The sequence below is a fragment of the Scophthalmus maximus genome, chromosome 19 (assembly GCF_022379125.1).
Source record: "Scophthalmus maximus strain ysfricsl-2021 chromosome 19, ASM2237912v1, whole genome shotgun sequence".
NCBI classification, from domain to species: domain Eukaryota; kingdom Metazoa; phylum Chordata; class Actinopteri; order Pleuronectiformes; family Scophthalmidae; genus Scophthalmus; species Scophthalmus maximus.
In genome coordinates this window covers 14,897,501-14,920,461 of record NC_061533.1, presented here as the reverse complement: position 1 = coordinate 14,920,461, position 22,961 = coordinate 14,897,501, and the positions used below count along the sequence as shown (strand labels likewise).

The window sequence follows — 22,961 nt, the reverse complement described above, 5'->3', positions numbered from 1 at the left end:
AGATTCCATTCAAAGCTCTCTTAAATCTCATCGTGTGTGCGTGTGTGTGTGTGTGTGTCTGTGTGTGTGTGTGTTTGGGGGGGGGGGGACCCCAGTGATGAATATCCACTGATGGCTGAAGCATGTGTGCAGAGGAGAAACAGTGGGAGAACACAGATGGAAGTGTTCTGTGAACTTGGTCAGCCATTTTAATGATGTTCCTCTAAGTGACTCAGTGTGAGGTGGCCCAGCCACTGTGGCACCACGACGACTGTTCCTCTGCTCCGCGCCGCATGTTTTGATAAGCCGCTTGTACAGCAGCTGTCTGGCCTGTGTATGAGTGTCTTAAGTGGCGTGGCCTAAGTGAAATAGGAGGAGCCGCTTATGTGTCTTTTTTGAATGTGTGTGTGCGTGCGTGCGTGCGTGCGTGCGTGTCAGTGTGTGTGCATGTTCTCCAGAAATGCACAAAAACACATAACGCCTCCTTTGTGTCTCAGATGTCACGGTTCCACTAACTGTAAAGAGAGAAAGTGACAGCTTTTAAAGCCCAACTCACATGGGACTCACATTACCTGGGGTCCTCCTGTTGTTTGGAAGGATTCCTGTAAGAATCTGTCACGTCTGTAAAGTCACAATTGCCGCCACTGATTGCCTTGCATCTTTCACCAAAACATAATTCCCCAAAACACATCTTGTGATAATTTGAATTTAGTGTGAATTTCCAGCTCAATTAAATTGTCTCCGTCTTATAAATGTGTTCCAATTCTTGGTTCCTTTATTTATTTTCCCTTTATGAGCTAGAGGGGATGAGGATAGCAGTGGAAATAAAGATTTCAGAATTCTAAAGACAGAATTCTTTAGTGAGAATTCAGTAGGTTCATGCAGCTAAATGGAGCATTTTGAGAATCGTCCATTTGAACAGGATGCCGATGAAGCATTCAACACAGTACCTGGATATGTTCTAAGAACTCCAACTTCACATTTTTCATGTCTGAACTTATGAGAGTCACTTTCCCATTCCAGATTATGATGAACGAAAAATCTGAATTTATTCATTTAAAAAGTTTCTACAGGGACCAAGACAAAGTGCGATTTAGAAGTTAGTTGCCTAAGCAACCAACTAACAGTATTGTGAAAAATAACTTGAATTTCAAGCATATCATTAATTTGATTTCCCATGCAAATAGTAACAACTTAAAGAGTTCCTTTTCTTTGCAGCATTAGGATAAAGGCTGAGTTATTATATAATGCATACAATTTAGTTTGAAGTGTGCACATTCGTGTATGTTCATCTGTTTATATACAGTATGTCTTCAATCTGTCTGAGAGAGAGACAGAAGGTGAGTGAAAGGGAAAGAAAAGAGAGCTGATGAAGGGAGCTCCAGACCAAGGACCCAGCATGTGAAAACCTCCCACCTCCATTTTGTGCAATTATGTAGCTGTCATCTATGCTCCGATCAGCACTCTGAAAGCACTGGGAGGGATTAACGAGAAACTCCTGTCGCCTCTCACCTTGATCACACCCCAATTACTCCCTCAGATGAAGATGTAAATCTTTGAGACAAATCTCCGGTCAAAATCACATTTCAACGCGACGTTAAAAAGAGCGCGCACATCAACTGACAACAAGTCAGGTTCAGCGGATCAAACGGTGTCTGTTTCAAACTTGGCAGGACCTCACACCAACTGTACAAGTTGTGAGCCTGAGTGTGACACCTTGGTTCAGTTGGAGAATTCAGGGTTGAATGCACATTTGGCCAAACCGCAAACGGAAGAGTGTGTGTGTATGGGGAATAGGATGGAGCGCGCCTGTTAGACCACAACAGGACATTAGAAATTTGTTCAGTAACAGTTAAATCTACATGAGTTTAACCACACCTCTCCTTTTTGTGTGTGTGTGTGTGTGTGTGTGTGTGTGTGCCCGCGCGTGTGTGTGTGTGTGCGTGTGTGCGTGTGTGTGAGAGGGGAGAGAGAAATAACGAAAAACTCTTCGGGGGCTTTGTCAAACATGCGCATCTTGAAGTGCACAAGGCTGTAACCATGGCACCTATCCAGTCAGATTGCGATCCCTCCTCCAGCTATGACCTCAGATGTCACCCAACACCTCTGAAATAGCAAAAAGCAGTTTATCTGAATCTCAGATCTGATGTCGCTCTGTATGTGTGACTTTCAGACTGCAGCAAAACCGACTATCTGACTGCGCTGTGTTTAATTTTGGTACTTCCTCTAAATGGTTGACGCCAGCCCGTTTCACAGCTCGACTGTGCGAGGTAGCATTGGAGGAGGAGAGTGGAAACGAAGTCTGGATATCTCGTCTTCAGCTGATACAGTAGTAGTAGTCAAGTCGATGGGCCATCATTGCATGCGACTGTTTCTCAAAATCAGTGCGATGGAGCGACACACTGGAAAGATTTGACTCGAAGTTCTTGCTTCATTAGCTTAATGAGCTCTTGGTTTTTACTTTTGAGGTGCTTAAGGCTCATGACTGGCCTATGCCACTCATGATCATAGTGATCTCGCATAACATAATTGACGGGACTGCAGCCATCGCCACAGGGCGGCAATGCACAGATGTCTGATCGACTGTCACCAAGATGAAGTCCGTGTCATCTTGACCAAAGTGCGCGTTAATGTCTCTCTGCAGCTCAGTCTCTTTCTGAAGTCATTTGTACAGAAACACTGATGTGCTTCCTGGCGGGTTATTTACTAAAGTGTGTGTACGTGTGCAGTGTGCGCGCGGTCCCATTCATCTGGCTCCACATGCGCCCACTCAATCCCACAAAGGGCCAGCCATGAGAAGAAGAGAGCGGGAAAACTGAAGAGGCAGCTGCCTCTTTGCCAATGTGCGATCGACACTGGAGCCGAGAGGGTCCAGCACAAAACTCACACGTGCGTCCATATGCGCGGCTCGCGCATAGAAGCAGTCATACAGCATGTCTCATGGCGTCTCAAGTCATATTGTGCTTCTGTACGCTTACAGTGACAGAAAAAAAAACTGGTGTACAGTAAAAAATTGTATAAAGAAAAAGCATGCTCTAACACACACACCCCAGATTGTTAACATCGACTTATACATGCTCACACGTTACGCATGCCAGCAGAGACACACACACACACACACACACACACACACACACTGTTTTTCTTGTTTTCTGTCAGACGGTCTCATTTTCTCTCACCGCTAGCGGTCGTTTACTCTTCAGATTGTTGAAATTGAGCTTTTTCGACTTTTCATTTCCAAACAACAAAAAACCTCGCTCTCAAATTAAACAAAGATCAGCCAGGGAAATTGCCCAGGAAGACATCTGCGACTCATTTTCCCCCGGAGTATATGATTAGGAAATTCATTTATGTCTAACGTATAATTCCTGCCCGTCTTTCAAGTGGGAACGTCCACACAGTGCCCTGTGTTCTACCCCTCGGAAGGAGGACGGAGAAGTAAGGGGAAAAACCGCCTGCGGCATTGGGTTAGAAACAAAGACTATGTTGCTCGCAAGAATGCTCCACTCTCATTTTTTTTTTTTAATGATGTTGCTAGGATTTGTGCCCCACCGGTTTTTTTTTTTGGAGGGAGAAATGGGTGCTGCACTTGGCCCTCTGTACTTAAGGGAATGCAGATCTGGTGGCAACCCCAAGGCAGGGTCTTTGTCTGGAAGAACCACACGTGTTTAACTGTGATGGCCAAATGATGGGTCCCATCCCTCTGTGGCCTTGCCAACCGTAATTAGATGTTTCTTACACGATTCACTGGCTGTTGCAGGGCACACGCAGCCTTAACTGACAGTGACAGAGGTGGAGGGTGAGGTCCTCTCGAGTGGATCAACAGTGGTGATCACCAGGGCAAAAAAAAAAAGAGCAGTCTGTAGTGCGTTCGAGTAACTGCTCTGATGCCATGTTCATGATGAAGCACCACAAGCTGGTTGATTTTTCTTCAACGGGAAGTGGAAATGAGACACGTGAGCACGAGGTGAAAATGAATTCCCGCGGTTCTTGATTAGGCGACGCCATCGTGGGCAGCAGGGTTTCCCGAGATTCATTAAACTTTTGAAGCTGTTGCTGTGTCTTTAGTTCCAATACCATTCAAGAAAAAGTGGCGTATTTCTTCCCTAGGTCTTTCTGCCTTCTCTCTCGACCCAACCTTTCTTCTTTCCTCTCGCAGGAAACGGATATGGGAACCACCGCAACTCGCCCGGTCTGCTGGTCTCTCCCGGTGGCATGAACAAGAACATGCAGGCGAAGTCTCCCCCACCGATGAACTTAGGCATGAACAATCGCAAACCCGACCTACGTGTGCTCATCCCTCCCGGCGCCAAGAACAACATGCCCTCCATTGTGAGTAATTGTTCCATCCCTCTTTTGGTGTCATCGTTCCTCCTCTGACCACCTTCCTTCCCCGGTGTATATCTTCCTACCTATGGGGGGGTCTCTTGGGTTTGTTTACTTGCCTAGTATCAGACTTGGGTTGATGAGATTAACTTTAGGCACGTGACATTTTCCTTGTTTTCTCATGTGCCTCGGCAGCTTCTCAAATCAAAAACCTTTCTTCAAATTTTCTTTTGCCCAAGACTGATACACTGTCAGATATCTTTCATGAGCCGCATCTGCTCGTGAATGTTGCTTATACTGCAATATTGTTATAGATCTTAGCATGCTCCTTTCACATTAGATCCCTGCAGCAGCTCCATCCCCTAGATTCACTAGTATTTCTTTATTCTCACTCGCACTCACTAATTTGAATTTATTACCCTCCCCCTTTTAATGCCTTCAGTCTGAGGATGTTGATCTGCTATTGGTAAGTCAGACTGCCATTCAAATTTAGAAATCAAAGCCACCCTAGAAGAGCCTTGAAGACCTGAAATTTAAAAGGGATTTCTAATCCTAAACAGTTTCTCGAGAGCACAATGTGTCTTGTAGCGCTGCGAGCAGTGCAGTCACCTGAGTCTAAACTCAAAATCAATTTTTGCTAAAACTACTGCGATAAAGAAAACCTTTATTTAAACCTTCCAACCTTTATCGTGGCTGACTGTGCTGAAGATGACCAACGTTGCACGACTTCTTTGTAGGTCACGTAGCGCCATCCAGTGGTGTGTCCCAGTAAGAGCATCATGGCATCTTTTCTCTCTCAGCCCTCCTCTATCCACTCTTCCCATCGTTCCTTTTGTCTTCACGCCATACAAGTGCAGCTTTTATTAATCATAATATAGAAATGAACAGCAACACAGAGGTACACTTTTTTTTCTGAGACAAACCTCCATTTTATTCCGCCAAACCATCCCCTCTGCCGCGGAAAAGTGCCTCTCCCTTGCCGTCGCTAAGCTGTGTTGCTGTGGAGACTGATGGTGTTACTATAGCGACAGTGGGCCCTTGGAAAGGGTGGTAAATGATAGGGTTGGCAGGGTTCAGCCGTGCTGCACGTCAAGTGATTAATTTCCCTAGAAGTTGGCATCACATTCATTTTGTCAGCATCTGTTGGGTGAAAGAAAGAAATTGAAAAAAAGAAAAAAAAAGAAAAGAAAAATCCTGTCTGGTTTTATTGCAGTTTTTTGTTTGTTTTGTCTGGGAGTTGGTTTTGTGTTCTCAGTCTCTGTTTTTCCTCTGTGTCTTCCCCTCTTCTGTCTCAGAACCAGAGAATAAACAACTCCCAGTCGGCTCAGTCGCTGGCCACCCCAGTGGTATCAGTAGCAACTCCCACTCTACCAGGACAAGGCATGGGTGGTTACCCATCTGCCATCTCTACTTCTTATGGTACCGGTATGTACCACAGTCTGTGTAGTCTGTGTGCTCTTTATGAATTCAATTCTCATTTCTTTTCGTCAATGCAGGAACCTCATCTGAATATTGTTAAGTCTATGCAATATATTTCCAGTCAGCTTTTACAAAGCCCATAGAGCCCAGACAATTCATTTATGTCTGATAGATAATGCTCATCTGTAAAAATTATCATTTTACTCATTTCAAATGTATGGGTTGCGTTTTGAAATCTCCTTCCCAATTTTCAGTGTTATACAACAGTCTAACAGCAGATGGTGCTATCGTCACACCCACTGGCACTAGAAGCAGCCCTTAACAGAGAAAGCTAATGGCAACTTTGACCTTCTCTGAACAACCTGTAATCTACATCCTCCTCCCTCTTTTCCTGTGTGTGTGTGTTTGTACACAGAGTATTCCCTGAATAGCGCAGATCTGTCCTCCCTGTCCGGCTTCAACAGTGGCAGCTCCCTTCACCTTGGCTCAATGAGTGGGTGGCAACAGCAACACCTTCAGAACATGCAGCATTCAGCCCTCGGCCAGCTCGGGTGAGTGTGGAGGTGTTGTGCTGCTGTGAAATGCGTGATGTCGCACATGAGTTATCGCTAGAGATGATCTTTTTTGAGACGCTACACTCACTCACTACAGATCTAAGAGTCCTCCACTGCTCAACCTTGACGCACAAGGTCCAACACAAATATGACACCACACTGTTTGCGTTAGATTCAACGTGTGTGTGTGTGTGTGTGTGTCTGTGTGTGTGTGTATGTGTGTGTGTGTGTGTGTGTGTGTGTGTGTCTGTGTGTGTGTGTTTTATTCATGTCATGTTTGCAGACTGATATTTAAATCACTTTCTTGCTCTGTAACTCTTTAACCCCCTTTGTGTTTCCTTTCCCTCCTACAGAAATTGCTCTAGCTCTCACTTATGTCAGGGTTCAAATCTCTCCCTGCCCACTGCTCAAAGCCTGCACATCAAGTCCGAACCTGTTTCTCCTCCTAGAGATCGCACCAGCAGCACAGGGGGCTACGGTGGCGGGGTACAGCAACCGCAGAACACCTCGTCCCGCCAGGACTCGGGACGCTCCCCTGTTGATAGCCTGAGCAGCTGTAGCAGCTCCCATGAGGGCAGCGACCGTGATGAGCACAGGAATGAGTTCCACTCCCCTCTGGGACTGGCCCGGCCCACCCTGGATGAGCGCGAGAGCCCCTCCATCAAACGGGTGCGCCTGTCAGAAGGATGGGCAACATGATCGCTCTGTCCTCTCCCCCACAGTGCCCCGAGTCACCCTGAGCCCCCCGACAACACAACACATCGTTACAGTGCCCCCAAGTCAGCTCCCTCCTCTTCCTCCTCTCGCTCACCACCCAACCACATGGCCCCTCTCCTTTTTTCTCTTCAACGCCGAAGGAAAGAAAAGGGACAACCCTTTTCGAAAAATATGTTTGTAATTTCTTTTCCTTTTTTCTTTTCCTTTTGCTGAGTGGGTGTGTGCGTGTGTGTGTGTGTGTGTGTGTGCTATACATATTGACATTATATAAACCAGTGGGGTGTTGTAATGGGGGTTTGGTCGATTGGGATGGGATCAGAGGGTATTTTTGTTGGGGAACTATGCATAAATTGTATTGTCTGTGGATAAAAAGAATCACGTATGCATATATCTTTACACGTGTGTATGTGTACATATATGCATATCAACAAATAAACAAAAAAATAGTCAGGTACTCTGTTTCATAAAACTTAAAATTTGCCTCAGCGATATAACAGTGACTAGAAACAAAAAAAAAAAGCACAAAAAAATAAACCCATTAACATGAGTGTGTCCAGTGGAAAACACCTTAGCACTTGAGTTGGACAAACAATACATGTGTACAGTGTCAGTTTCATTGCTATATACCTTCTCTGCAGTTCTCCCTTGCAAAAATGTGTGTTAACATTAGATGATGTCATGTTGCAGGTTCAACGTATTTATGTAAATATAGAGGGTCAAGGGGGGAAGGGCATGGGGTCAAGTTGCCAGACATTACATGGTTCATTTACTCACGAAATGAGACGCTTTTATGCAACATTTGAAGGATTGTACAGGTAAAACAGACAAATCGGATGCTAAACGCGTGGGACCTTCGGTGACTGTAGCGCTCCCCTTAAAGAACGGAGCCGCGCGAGGACCACCCTTTGATCGAAGAGCTACGTTAGTGTAATCAAGGAAAAAACTCTCAATCTAGTATTAACTATTCAGTATTAATAAACAAAACAAAAAAAGGAAAAATAAAAAACAATTGTACGATACACTTGCTTATATTTTCATATGAAAGGAATACAATGCAAAGCATTTTTGTGGCTTTTTGTAGTTTCTATAAGCCAGAATGTGTTTTTTGATAGCTTTGCTAATAAGAGATGGATAGTTCGCCCAGAGGGGGAATGACAGGGCGCCGAAGCCCTAAGCCATGAAAAAAGACAAAAAAAACAGACTGAGATCCAATGCTTTGCTGAACTGTTTTATCTTTGTAGAGGTTTGTTTTTAAACGTGTATTTCTAATTATATATAATAATGGTAATATTAAGAATCTTTAAAAAAAAAAATCTGTGAAATTAACATGCTTGTGTATAGCTTTCTAATATATAAATATATATAATAATGATTTTTTTTCCGTTGGTTTCTTAGTGGAGTTTCTATGTGCGGTTGCACATGTTGTCTGGTTTGTTTAATTTGAGCCCTGAGCAGTGCTGTTTCGGGGGCGTACTTAGAGTCGAACCTTTAAAACCAGCCGGAGAGCGTCGCCACAGTGTGTGTGCGGACGACGGACAGACAGACAGGCCTGAATGCTGAAATAACAACCCGTTAGTGGAAAATGTCACGAGACTGGAACTGGGGGACGGCAGAAATGAACACTGACACATGATGTGCATGATTGTCACGCTGATGAGGAAATATGACCGACCCCTCAGTCCAAACCTGGAGGAATTTTTTACGCATCTGCTATTTCATTCTTTACCTTAATTACCTAATTCGATATGGCTAATCTCATAAAACGATGCTCCTGACATTATCTATTCTCTGCTCCACCTCGGCTCTCCAACACCGTCTTTGCACGCGACGTTGCACGAGCTCAGAATCAATCTCTGCAATTTTGTAATTTGTGTAATATCATTTTTTGAAAGCGCATCGTGATTAATTATCCCCCAACCATTTCCGAAAGCTAATTTGAGTCTGTGTTTCTGTCCTGCGACTCCTCTCGTTCCACTCTTCAGAACAGGGGTTCCACATCATGCACCGCGTGTCGCTGGCAGCTCAGCTTCAGACACACAAGGAGAAAATTGGTCACGCTGGTATGGGAGAAGCACAATTGTTTATTTAAGATAAATAGCTGTTTGGATTTTCTCTTATTTTTAAACAACGAAAACTAGCCACATATCTCTCCTCCTCCCACTCCCGTATCTGCTGTCACTTAAGTGTTATGATATTTCTATGTGCATAATTCATGCAGGTTCACTTTGTTGTTCCTGTATACAGTCTGTGTAGTCAAACAGGGGCAGAGCCTCTATAACAGTGTTCTCTCTCTCTATCTCTCTCTCTCGTTTTTTTATTCAATACAAAAAGGCTGAGAAAAAAATAAATATATATACATGATGTTTCAGGCAGCATAAGTGTGGAGAAACCAAAGCCAGTGGCATTTATTTTTTTTGTGTTGTAAACTCGACTTTTATTTTCACATTCATTTATGGTTTTTGCAAGCATTGAAACAACACAATAAAAAGAATTTGCTCAAATATACAATTGTTTTCACATTTCAATTTCAGTCAAACGTAGCTTTAGCTATCAGGCTGCACTGTCTCGACCGACCGCAGTATTTGAACCTGTTTTGTTTTGTGTCTCCCTGTGCACATTGCGTTGAAAAGGTCACAAAGCAAAGAAGCAACAAAAGCGTATTTTGTATTTACAATTTCTGATTCAACGGAATCGTCCAGGCCTGATCGTGTGTGTGAAAAGCATGCTTGTTGCCCACTTGATCAAAGCACATTTAAACACGTATTATCATTACTACTTGCTGATTGTTGCTGATATAATGCCAACATGTCGTGGTTAATTGGAGTGCTGGAGTTGTGACAACAACTCTAACCAAAAGACATGGAGAGTTCTTGTCTTTATATTTATATGTAAGGTTTTCTTTTTTCTTTCTTTCTTTCTTTTGTTTTGTGTTTGTGAAATTGGAAGCCATTCTTTTTCATCATCTGTTGATCAGTTCTTCTTTGTCCCTATTATTATTATTATTATTATTATTATTATTATTATTATTATGCGAGACTAAATGTTGGTACCTCAAAACTGACCCCAGCAGTACCTCAGCTGATGTTCTGATGAGTCACTTGCAGTGCAAAGGGGGGGGGGAGACCATACACCTGTACAGTCATGTGTAGTAACATACCATTGCTTCAGGTCCCAATATTCACTTGGGATTCTTTGTTGCTCCATCGTGTTTGTGGTTTATTTAAGTTGTATTCAAAAGCTGAAAAGGAGTTTGAAAAAAAAGAAAAAACGAGTAATATGTTAAAATGCTTAAAAAAAAAAGTCCGTCTGTAGTATCAATGTAGCTTGTATAAACCTGAAAACGGGGAAGTTTGGAACTAATGTTTTCTGGAACGCAAGAGCGGCTTTCAGCGGCAAAAGCTGGCCTTTGTCGTCACGTGTAAGAGACTAAGATGGTATTAAATTAAATCCACATCTCTGTAACTCAAGGGACTTGATTCAGCTGTATGTAGTGAAAAGGTATGGGGATGGGGGGGAAAAGAAGTCTCCTCTGCTGGAGGGAAAGGCTATTTGTATTTTGCAGAGATTTCAGTAAAGTTACTGGCTTTCTTAGTTATCCTGATGTGACTCGGTGTGATTTCATTGTGTTTGACTTGTTTCTGCATGCACTCCCAACTTTCATACATGTGCAAAAAGAAGACACACACACACACACACACACACACATTTATATAGACACGTTAAAATAATCTGGAAGTCTGAGCATGTGTGCAAAAGCAGCTTCACTTCAAGAAAACATCAACTCCATGACACTGAAACAATCACAATGGTTTTCACATTTGTTTCTTGACATTAAAACAGATTCGACAGTGCACCATGAATAGTCCTGCAAACGTCATTTATTTGACATTCAGAGCCAAGGCTCGTCTCACTTTAAGCAAATTACAGTAGCATCATCGTTTCTCATAGTGCACATGGATCTTCACTCCACAGGGACAAACATGTTCATCTTCAATCCAGAGATTGATCTGCAAATCAGAGGGATGTGGAACAAAAATCCCCCTGATACTTACACGTGAGAAGACAGGAAGAAAGAAAGAAAGAAAGAAAGAAAGGAAGAAAGAAAGAAAGAAAGGAAATAGCTCATTTGCTAAAATCTTCTGCTGGAACGTTTTCCCTCGCTGGTTTCCTTGTGACAGCCACGTGGGAATGTCTGACACAAAGACATCTTTGATATAAGTCCAAGAGTTGCATATTCATTTGTCGATTGCAGTGGGTGGCGAAGTTCCTGCTTATGAAAACTAATAGATGAGAACAGTTACACGTTGCCAACAATGCAAACACAGACTCTACAGATGAGACACCCGCAGCCTGGCGCCTCTGTGGCCTCTGTGCTCCTCTCCAACCTGCATGTGCTTCCCCGCCGACAACGTCCGGTCGTGTGGACCCCTGTCGAAGAGCGGACGTCCCACAGTTGATACGGATCAAAACGAACCATCAAACGAAGTCATCCCGCTGCAAATGAACTGCAATTCAACAGCGAGCTTTTTGAGCCGTTTGATTCATTGACATAGAGCGGCTTATTTCTAAAGAATTAAGACATTCTTCTTTTCTTTTTCTTTTTTTTTGATTTGCTGAGGTTTTTTTCGTTAGAGTTCGAGATACGTGACAGCCCGCGTGTTGAAATATTCACTTTGTTCACGTCATTAATATGTGCTATTCGAATCAAAGCTACATTTGTGCTGACTTGAGGAAACACTCCGAGCTTGAAGTGAACGTTCAAATGCTACTTAGATATTATTATTGTATTTAGAAACTCTGGGAGCCATGTGACTTATTATTACTATTATTATTATTATTATTAGTATGATTATTATTGAATTTTCTCCCATCAATTAGATTGAATGATTCCTTTTACTATCTTTTAAGTGTGACTTAATGTCTACCTGTGGATGAAATTGATTCAAACCCATCGTTTTAAATGTAATTGAATACATTCCTTTGAATTAGTCGTGATATTTAGAGCTTTCGATTTCCCATCATAAAGGTGTATTAGGCATAGATTGTTTCTATCGTATCAGTGCAATGGATTTGTCAGAAACGGAAATTAAACCAAACCATATGTGATAATGGGGCGGTGTTATAAAGCGGCATGTTTTTTTAAACAGTGTTTAATTGAATCTCACAAGTAGCTTAATATTGTAACCGCAGAAAGAAAAAGGAAAACAACAGCTCCATACACCCTGGAGCAGGTGCGCACGAAATAAATGAATTTACATCCTGACCCTTAAATAGTCGAGCCTTTTCTGAGATTGCTGGATGACGTAGACCAGGTCCGATCGAGTCTGAAGGGGGTTCATTCCAGCGGTTATGAAGACACCGCAGACACAGTGCGATTTATTATATGTCAGGAAGTATCCATTGTGAAAGCATGTTCTCACACATTCTCAAAAGAAAGAAGGAAAAAAAAACACGTCGAGGGTCGAGTTGGCTCGAGTCCGACCAGTGTCAGTGTCCCAAAAGGCAATGGGTCAAAAAGTGTGAGGTCAAAAAAAATATGTGAGTTTATGAAAGAAAAAGTCAGGGAATAACTTCCAAATAAGAAACAATATCTAGATCTATAGGTCAATATCCCCCCCAAAAAACTATAGGCGAAGGGTTGATGGAAGTATAGGACCATTTGAATCAGTTTAGTGTCACAGTCACCCTGCACATCTGTAACATCTGTAGACCAGTCAGTCGAGTCAGACATCTTATCAAACTGGGCTGTGGCAACGAAGGTTCTCAGCAAATGTTTTTTTTATAGATTTTAATAGACTGTATATTTAAAGATTGTCTTGTGTACATATTTTCTAAAAGAATATATATTTAGAAATGAGAGTGAATGACTGAAGGTGGGTGGGGTGAAATGAAGGGCGCGTGCAGGTGGCACGTGAACCTCACTGACCGTGGTGGAGGATGTACGCCCCCCCCCCCCCCCCTTTTCATCGACGTTCCCCTAAATCGCCACTAGATGTCACCATTTAGTCGTGAAGTTGACAAGGCTCGTAACCTTTCTCCTCCTCCTCCTCCTCACCTTCAGTCTCCAAAGCCATTCATGCAGATGCACCACAATTACCCAGATTAGCCTCTGCGCTTCTCTAACTGCCTTAAAAAAAAACTTTTTTATTATTATCAATTTTATTATTATTAATATTATTGTTTTTATTATTACGCGAGGCACAGTGCAGATACAGTTAAAAATAAAACTCTTCCTCCCTTACCATTTACATCTACACTCCAGATCCTATAAGGATTAAGATTAAGATGTACAGTAATGTAAGGACTGTAACAACAACAACAACAACAACAGTAAGAATGATAATAATAATAACAATTATTATTATAATAATAATACGTTCTCATTAGTGCACGGTGCAGTGCACAATAACAGCTGGACGTATTGAAAAAATTGCTTGACTGGTTCTTTGTCTCATTACACCAGTTTCCACTGTTCTGCCCTGTTCCTATATGACTGCTGCTGCATGGCCTCCACCACCACCATTTGAAATGTGTCCACATAAATACGGTTTTAGACTCACTGATGATTTCCGAAAAGAAAATGACCGCCTGTGATTATTTTTCTTGCATCGTTTTAATATAAAATATATGGTAAAATCGATAATGATAAATGATGGTAGCCACATAAGATGTTGGCTGACATCACATCCCCAATAACATCATTTGAGAGTAAAAAAGAAAATCGGGCTGTTTTTATTCGTCCATGTTTTCATCTTATCTTTTGTTGTCATCTGTTGTCATCTGTTATTATTTTTCTTCCCGCTTCACCGGAACACTGTATAATCACGCAACAATCACCATTTTACTGAATTCAACGAAGTTATTGTATATCACCGGGAACAGATGAGTAATCCGGTGTCTATGAATGTTTCTCTCCGATAATTGATTCAAATGAGGATCACTGAGCAGCCCCCCCCCCCATTCAACTCTTATTACCGAATGTGGACCTGTGTATGTAGAATAGAGTTTCAACAATTACAAAATAAAAATAAAAGGTGGATAAGGAGTAAAAATTGATTTACCCTTCTAATGTTGAAGGTCTGAGAAAGACGTGTTTTAACAAATTAATCAATATCGAATCGTGTCAGTGAGAAGATCACACATGGTTTTGTTAAATTGTCTATCAAACAACCTCTTCGTAAAAAAAATGAATGATATCTTAATGGAACAATTATCGCTATATTCTGTCTGTGGCAAAAGTGTGAACACAATTGACCCTCGGATAGTTATTTTTGAATATAAAATAAGTTACCTGCATAATTCAAGGGATGAAAAGAAGGAGAAAAAAAGTGGCCAATTGAAAAGAATATGATGATTAAAGGAGCAACCTATAAGGTAATATCCTAATGTTTTACAGCAAGTAATGCGTGGGCTGAGTATTACTCCTTTCTTTTGGCGTGGGGAGCCCAGAATAGGTGGGGTGGAGGACTCCTGTGGAGTTTGGAAGTCTTTACGTGAGCCAGTCCGACCACTGGTGTTCAGCCACGAGCAGTTTAAGAGCCAAGGTTCAATGGACGAGGGGAGCAGCTCTGGACCTGCTTCGGCACAAAAGTTCGCCCTCCTGGAAAAAAAAACAACGTCCCACCAACTTCATGGATAGGATGCACGCACTGTATATATGACCAAGACCCTCCGAGTTACAGCAGCAGCCTGGCTGGGATTTCTTGTAAATTGGGGGTAAGTTGAAAATGTTTGATTAGTTTATTCGTTTTGTTTTGTCTGTGCAGAGCGCAAAGACGCAGCTGGTGCAATTTTCGGAAGAAATGGAAAGTAAGAAAAGGAAACAACCACAAAAAAACAAAGTACGAATACTTGAATGGGAATGCCTGTCTTCTATTTTCCCCATTTCCCATTATGCGACGATTGAAGACATGCTCTCCCAGCGCGCGCACCACCGCTGGCACCGGGGCGCGCGTGCACGGACCTCGAGGAGACAGTCGGGAGAAATCGTTGCCATAAATGTCAGCGCAGCGTCACCGGCCCGATACTTTCTTTTTTTATTTTCTTTCTTGTTATTAGTTTTTTTCTCACAGACGATGTCACACTCGTGGGCCAGCCGCAAAAAAAAACAAAAACAAAAAACGTCTGAAGGCATCACCTCCTCCTCCTCCTCCGCCTCCGCCTCCTCAGCGTTTCCTCTATTGTTTGTCCGCCACATAAGAGCGCTTTGTTCATACATGCTCTATATGAGTATTCTAAGCCATGTAGCCGATTTACATCATTCAGATTAAAGGGAGTCGTTCAATCGGGTTACCGTTATGACGACAGGGACGTCGGTGTGGCGTTGCTGTACAAGTCAGGACCGCAGTAGCCTACAATCTGAATATGAGGTGTGAAATTTGGAGGGGATAAATGCCATCGCTGCAGCAGACTCCACACACACGGGGGCTTCACACCCATATCCGGACGCAGAATCGTGCAAACCTATACGCCGAAATAAGCGCCACATCTAAGTGTGCAAATGCAAATCTGTCCACTGAATATGCATCAATATTAAAAATAATACGCACACCAGAGCCAACGGCGTCGGAGAATCGAGCATGGCGGAGCGTGGTCGTCTCATTACGCATGGGCGGTTTTTCCACAGGAGCCGCGGTTCCCCGTCTCCTCGCGTCTGTCTCTCCCCTTCTGTCCCGTTCACGTCTAACGAAGCGTCTTGGAAAAACAAAAACAACACGCACAAAAAATCACCACGCAAAGACTATGTTGGCTTTCAAAACGGCAAATCAAACACCCAAGAACTGAGCTGGGGGGGAATTATACTCCGACTGCAGCAGGGCGGACTATGTAGCCTGTATGCGGGATTTGCATATTTTGATGCGCTAATTGCCTTGATGTATTTAAATATGGCTGCACGTCGCTGATATGCTTGTCTACGTCATTGAACGTGCCCTCGCTGTTAAACTAAAACGTGAATCCGGTTGAATGTAATGGATACGCCTGCAATTAGGCAAAGGCGGAGGGAGGGGGGGGGGTCTATGAGGAGAGAGGTTACTCAGCGCTCCATTTGCGTTTGCCTAGGTTTTGTTTTACAATCGTCCTGATTTTATGACATTTATTTTTTCTCGTGTTTATTGTTTGTTCAGGGGGAAAAAAATATCAACAAAAATTGCGACTTGTGTCAAAATAACAAAGCAGGGTTTAGAATGACGCGTGTGTGCCAATAGCCGACAAGTACATGGTATATCTCTGCAGAGAAGTTGAACATTATAACACATTCACAAAACACAAACAGAAAGTGTGTGTCGTCATCAGTAAGAGAATTAGAGACACGCACTGGTTCCGACTACTGACAAGTAGGTCACCGTCAACTTTTTCGTGTGAAACGTTTCTCTCTTCTCTTCTCTCTCTCTCTCTAACTCCGTGTGTGTGTGTGTGTGTGTCTGTGTGTGTGTGTGTGTGTCCTGTTTAGGAGGGGAGGGGGGTCTTATACGATTACCTCTTATTAGGCTACTGGGACCAAGGTCAATTCATCAATGTGGTGTTCTGGTATTTAGGCCTGTGTGCTATACACACAGATCCAATCAAACCATTTGAGTTCAGTTTCGTGTATTGTATTTTTCCTTTTTTTTCCTTCTTTTTTAATTTTTTTTTATTACTGACCTCATTCTGGACTTAGTTTGGGAATTGCATGTAGCAAATCATTCCCCCCCTTCTGTCTGGAACCCGGTAAATGCGTTCCGTTTGTCAAAAGGCGTTAGCGGAGCGCCTGCAGCAAATTCATTACCCACCCAACTGCGAGGCTCACTTCGTAACCTGGTCAGGGGGGCAGAGGAGGGAGAGAGAGGGGGGGGGGGGGGGGGGGGGCAGAGGTCCACGCCAGCACCGGGAACAATGCTGCCTCAGTTCGTGCGTGCAACAAAAGAACCGAGGGAACTTGTTTGAATTTCCGAGCACGTCCTCTCGTCGCACAGAAGGATGGACTTTACATCCCCTCCTCCCCTTCATCATCACAACCCCCCCCCCCCCCCCCCCCCCCCGCTCCATCCCACACCATCACCAACATGAACAAAAAAAAAAAACTTGCGCACTCTGAGTTCTCAACTGTGCTTGCACTTTTCTATTTGGCGCTTGCCGACGTTGTGGGAAAGTTGTCTCCCTCCCCGCATCCCTCTCCCTCTCGCCGTCCCTCCCCGTCCATCTCCTCCTCTCCTCCTCTCTCCTCCTCTCCTCCTCTCCTCCTCTCCCGTTTATCGTGTGCTCGGGATGATGTGCTCGTGCTTCGCGCAGAGCAGCTGTACGTGGCGCGCCTTGTGCAGGGGCCGCCGGGTGTTAGCGGCAATTTTTAAAGTGATGCCCCCCGCCAATTAACACGGCTGGGATATTTGAGGGGAACGTATGTCACACGAGGACAGACACGGACCCAGCCGACCGCCGCCGCTGTCCTCCTGCTTTGGGACGCGTTCTGGTCCATCGCAGCGATTCGACTCACCTCCGGGAAGTAAGTACAACTTTTGGTGCCTCATGCTTTAATGGGCTGCGTGCGGTGGCAGTCGTGTGCGTAAAGGTCTCCTTGCGTATATATATATATATATATATATATATATATATAAAAAGTTCCATGTTAAGATATCGATAATATGTTGTGTGTTTTGTTTTGTGCTGTGATTCGTGGAGAGATTCCACGTACTTAGAGGGAAATGTGAAGTTTTTTGACTGTGAATGTTTCCTCACATTTTGGGAACCGGGGCGCACCGATCAGACCTGCTTGGCGCATCTTTTTAGAAGCAACCGCATGTGCCACAACTCACCGTGTGCTAAATATTTTTTTCCCCCCATAAGACCTGATTACATATTCTTACAATTGCTAAAGTCAAATCAATATTTTGCACTTTGTAGCAGGCTTCGCTCTACAGTCTGTCTTCTGCCACTGAGTCCAACTGAAAGTTTATTCGACAGTATCCCACATTGTAATTGAGAGAAATCTCTGGTTCTCAAAAAACTTCAATCTCAGACCGGTTGATTGAAATAATTGTTCTTATTATTCTTATTATTATCATTAGGCCTTTATAAGGCACATTTCATTCCAGCAAATATAATATCGTGTGTGTGTGTGTGTGTGTGTGTGTGTGTGTGTGTGTGTGTGTGTGAACAGTGTGAGAAGTGTGATTTTGGCAGCGATGTGCTTGAAATTATTTCAGGGGACGGGACCAGGACAAATGGATTTAAACACAAATCACACAAAAATCGCGACTTCATTTTTGCCATATATCAAATCAATAACGTCACCAGCACCGGAAACAAATCGTTCACTGTGCTGTTTATTTGTGTTATCACGCTAAAAAAAATGCGAATATAAACGCGCCCTTTTGATGTTAACCTTCAGGGAAATATTTGTTCTATTTCAATTTCAAGAAGATCAGCTGGCCTTTTAAAGTGTGGTGCAATTAAAGCGTGGCCTCTCTCTGTGTGTGTGGGAGGCCTGATTTGAAGCCTCCTCCACCTTAATGAGGTGTGCTCTAAAATCTGAATGGTGAGCTCACAGCTCACCATTCAGATTTTATACAATTTTTAAGGATTTTCCACAGTCCATTTGGACAAATCCAGGCTGCTGGCTCGTGTCATGTGTTGCAGGTGGAATGAGACATTTACAAAACGGTTGGCTGGGACAGAAATAAGAAAGCAATAGCTATGACTGTGAATAGTCAAGGGGCTAAATTATGGCTGCCATGTTGAAATGCACAGGGCTTGATACATACATACGTTTTCTCATTAAAAAAAAGCCCCCACCTCTGCTTTGCCCCTCCCACCGACGAAGGGAGAGTAAACTTGAGAGCCACATTTAAAAAAAACTGTGGCAAGTGAAGGGGACGTCTGACGAAAGAGAAAAATGCTGATGACGCCACTGAAAAATAATATGTGTGTAACTTTGTCACCACCTTATAATTCACTTTTCCTGTCATACGCAGCAGGCACCCCCCCCCCCCCCCCCACACACACACCCACCCAAACACACACACGCACACTGACACACACACACACACACACACACACACACACTCTCTCTCTCTCTCTCTCTCTCTTTCTCTCTCTCACACACACACACACACACTCTCACACTATCTCTCTCTCTCACTCTCTCTCTCACACACGCGCACACACACACACGCGCGCGCGCTCCCACTCACAGGCGAACGCGCACGAATTAAGTCAATCACTGTCAGAGGATGAACTTTTGTCTCACGGGCCGAACAGAATCAAAGTTGTCCTCGAAGGTCTCGGGCTACACTCGGTAACCTGCAGTCGCATGCTGCTGCGCATGATCCATCACATGTCCCCCTTCGTGCCCGTTATTGTTGACTCAGTTGCGAAGATCTTATATATTGACCCAAGAGTGTGCCGAGCTGTCGGTTGGCTGCTATTCTGCTGCCTGCAGCCCACGGGGAAGTGCAGGGGGCGAACGTACGGGCGTCGTGCAGCGCTTTGGGGCTACTATTACGCGCGAGGCGACATGCTGGCCACAGCCTACCTGAGTACCATTGTACAGACAACCCCTTCGGACGTGACGATGACAAAAAAAAAAACCCACACACCAGTCAGGATCTCGACGCAAAACCGACCATGTGAGAGGAATTTAACTCCGACGGTGGTCCTTCGTGTGAGGAGGAGAGCGACGAGCAGAGCGATCAGAGAGCAGCCTACGGTGGACAGACAGAGAGAGACAGAGAGAGAGACGCTGTGGCGCTCGGGCAGCTCCGGGATGCTCTCGCCCCGGCGTTGTTTCGTTTCCTTTGTGCTACTAGGTTACATGTCCGATCGCCTCCTTTAAAAGCAGTTGAATCGCTCGTATTCTGTGAAAAACAACAACAACCCATATGGTTTCCCTGTCATCCGTTTCCACCCCCGCGCGGGAGGAGGCGGGCGGACGAGTCGTTGCGAGGCGGACTTGTTCCAAACGCGCGCCGTGTAATGGATGGAGACTGTGCATGGAGAGGAGGGTGCGTTCGCGATTTTTTTTTTTTGGGGGTGGTTGTTCATGACATCACCGCAGTTACATCGTCGTGGTCCGAGGCCTTTGACCTCACCGGGGTTGGTCCATATTTTGGCCACCCCCTTATCCTTCGGGGATGGCCCTTATCCCCCCCCCCCACCACACACACTCTTTTCAGACCGACCGACCACGCAGCCTGCAGAACGGACTCAGTCGTCGGCTTTCTCTTTCCTTAAATGCATTCTGGATGTAATCGGACAACTTGACACTGGTTTAAAAAAAACAAAAAAAAAACCCTAAGAAAAAAAAAACCAGGCGCCTGTCTTCCTAATCCGAAACATTTGCGTCGTAATTCCTTGTGTTGTTATTGCACTTTCCCCAGGAAACCGGATTTCCCCCCTTCTCTACGGTGTTTCTTCTCCGCCGGCCTCGCAGGATATCTATTGCTGCTGCCACAACGACTTAATAGAGGCGAAAGAGCCTTTTGTGGGATTGAAGCTATTTGCATTGCAAATTAGGGCCCCGTGCAAGGATGACTGCACCTTACCCGCGATTTTCAAGGCCTTCTTCAACTCAGTAATATTGGTTAATGTCAAGTGAATATGACATGAACACTGGGATTATATCTTCTCTTTTTTTTCCACCCCCACCCCCCGAAGAATCGCCACCTTTTTAACACCGGGTGTATAACAGCTGAGGCTGTGCAATAGTTGCCCCTCAATGGCAAAAAAAAAGAAAGAAAAAAAAAAAGGGAACGTAAGGAATATCACGCACGAATGTGACATGAAAAGTGACTTTTTGCGCAATTCGTTCCGAGTTCTGAGAGGTGGGAACTTTGAGACCCGAAGAGGACTTGCCCCTGTGGATTATTGCTGGAGATTGGGAAGTGGGTTGTTATCTTTGGTTATCTAGCTGTATGAGTGTTCTGCTCGTCATAAAGCTAGATAACCGAAAGTAAAAACTACTTCCAGACTCGTCGGAGACTTGTGGAGGACCCATGGCACACTGCTGAATTTCGGATGGACCTGAGATGGAAGATGTTTTGGAATCAAATACGTCTTGTTTTCTTATTTTTGTTTCTTGTCTGATGTTGTCATTTCCCCCCACAGTGTACATATTTACGTGTATAAGTTAAAAGTTAGACGTTAGACCAGGAATGTGGGCAGCTTTGTTTGTGCACTCTCCATAATTTGATCCATAACCTTTTTCAGGGAGCATATAAAACACGTTGTTGGTAAGCACAGGTGCGCGCAGCCATCCACATTACAACATTTTAATATGCTCCCTTTCTCTCTCTCTTCTCTCTCTCTCTCTCTTCTCTCTCTCTCTCTTCTCTCTCTCTCTCTTCTCTCTCTCTCTCTTCTCTCTCTCTCACACACACACACGCGCGCGCGAGCTAAACTTTACTCCACGCCAGATATTGCATTACTATTAATTGATATGTTTATTTCCTATTTCATCCCCCAACATGAGTAATGTTTTTAAATCTTATTTCAATTTCAATGACGTTTTAACATCGGCGAGTGTAAAGAGTGACATGCATAAACCCACGTGTGCGCCTCACTACTTCTTATTTCAGCATGATCCTGTCCGGCCAGGCAACGGCGCTGGCATCCCAAACAGTAATAATTAGGACATATACTGAACTGACCAAAAATGGGGGGGGGGGGGGGGGGGGGGGGGGGGGGGGGCGACGACGACAGGGGTGGGGAGCGGGGGTTAGGAGAGGGAGGGAGGTGGCAGAAGAGGGAGGGTGCGAGTGAGGGGATTGGGGAGATGTGGGGGGGTCGGGCCTGCTTAATTGATTCCGTTAACCGCAGTGCAGGAGATGTGAACGACTGGACGATCCCATTCCCACGCTCGGTGGGGCAAGTGGCAATGCCATGCCCAGGCCCAATATGACAGACAGCGCCGTGAGGGCCTGGAGGGGCTGGGAGGGGGTGGGGGGGATGGGGGCCGACAGGGGTCATGAAAAGACGTCAAGTGCACCAGACTCATCTGCATCCCCAAAGAAAAGGGGCGACGTTTCCCAGCCCCAGCCGACGCGGCGCTCCTAAACGTGGAGTAGTAACGGTCCTGAATGCGTAATGTCTCGCCAATTGTGCTGATAATGAGAACTTCTGGTCATTATCTAAAAACTATGCGAGTTTATGAATTTGAAAGGGAGGTGCTGCGACTCGGTAATCCTGCGTGGCCCCACTCGAGCGTGCGGCACTTCGCCTGGGAATAACTGATTACGCACATTAATGTTGCATAAAGAAATCTGGGGCATATATGTAGGTGCATTGTTTGCCTTTGAACTTGACCAGGAACAAAGACCAATTTAAGATTAGACGTTTTATGTTATTAGTAGAAACTTAATACTAATACTAAGTATACTATATACTGTGTATGTATGTGTATGTATATATATATATATATATATATATATATATATAATAACACAGTACATAGTATACTTATAGTTTTGTACTAACAGCAGCAGAGATTATTATTCAAGTGCAGTGCTGAATGGAGCCACAGAGCTGTATGGATTCAACACTGCCTTTTGCTGAAAAGGTCTCTTGCTGACTTTCTCACACCATCAGACAAAACTAGTGTCTCTTGTCCCGGCCCCTATCAAAGACAAGTATACAATACCTGGTTCGCTTGCCCCGAAAGAAAAAAAATTCAGAACACAATTTGGGCCGAGCAGCAGTGAATAAAACAAGTCTCATTGTCCACGGTTAAGTCGATTGAAATTGTCGACCAGCTTTATGAAAGGGAACACTGTTTTCAAGTCTGGGGGCCACACTAAATGACGGTCCAGAGAAGAAGAAGAAGAAGAAGAAACCTTCTGGGCCCTGTATCTAAGCTAACATCTCATATCATTCACTAAATTTTCTGCAATATCGTATCCAGTGTGCTTCTTTTTGATTCTGCCCCCCCCCCCCCCCCCCCCCCCCCCCCCCCCCCCCCCCCCCCGCTTTAATTATGTATGAAAAGATTGGCTAATG

The 22,961-nt window shown here is 44.2% G+C and overlaps 1 protein-coding gene and 2 long non-coding RNA genes across 9 annotated transcripts in view; 2 read left to right on the top strand and 1 right to left on the bottom strand.

The window, feature by feature from the left end:
- The window catches only part of mef2cb (myocyte enhancer factor 2cb), a 197,335-nt gene extending 186,745 nt beyond the window's left edge, over positions 1–10,590 (top strand). For all 7 annotated transcript variants that reach the window (XM_047328995.1, XM_047328998.1, XM_047328997.1 and 4 more), the window contains 4 exons: positions 4,139–4,311; positions 5,601–5,730; positions 6,140–6,275; positions 6,632–10,590. In XM_047328995.1, coding sequence (XP_047184951.1) covers positions 4,139–4,311; positions 5,601–5,730; positions 6,140–6,275; positions 6,632–6,977 — 785 coding nt within the window. In that variant the 3' untranslated portion in view covers positions 6,978–10,590. The remainder of the gene's footprint in view (positions 1–4,138; positions 4,312–5,600; positions 5,731–6,139; positions 6,276–6,631) is intronic.
- Positions 10,591–10,853: 263 nt separating this feature from the next.
- Positions 10,854–15,920, bottom strand: LOC118313591. Its single transcript, XR_004794487.2, has 2 exons — positions 15,545–15,920; positions 10,854–14,595 (listed from the first exon to the last, which is right to left on the bottom strand). It is a non-coding gene; the product is annotated as an uncharacterized LOC118313591 (long non-coding RNA).
- A 1,154-nt stretch (positions 15,921–17,074) lies between these two features.
- LOC118313590 overlaps positions 17,075–22,961 on the top strand; it is a 36,834-nt gene continuing 30,947 nt past the window's right edge. Inside the window, exon 1 of the long non-coding RNA XR_004794486.2 lies at positions 17,075–17,475. This is a non-coding gene — a long non-coding RNA (uncharacterized LOC118313590). The remainder of the gene's footprint in view (positions 17,476–22,961) is intronic.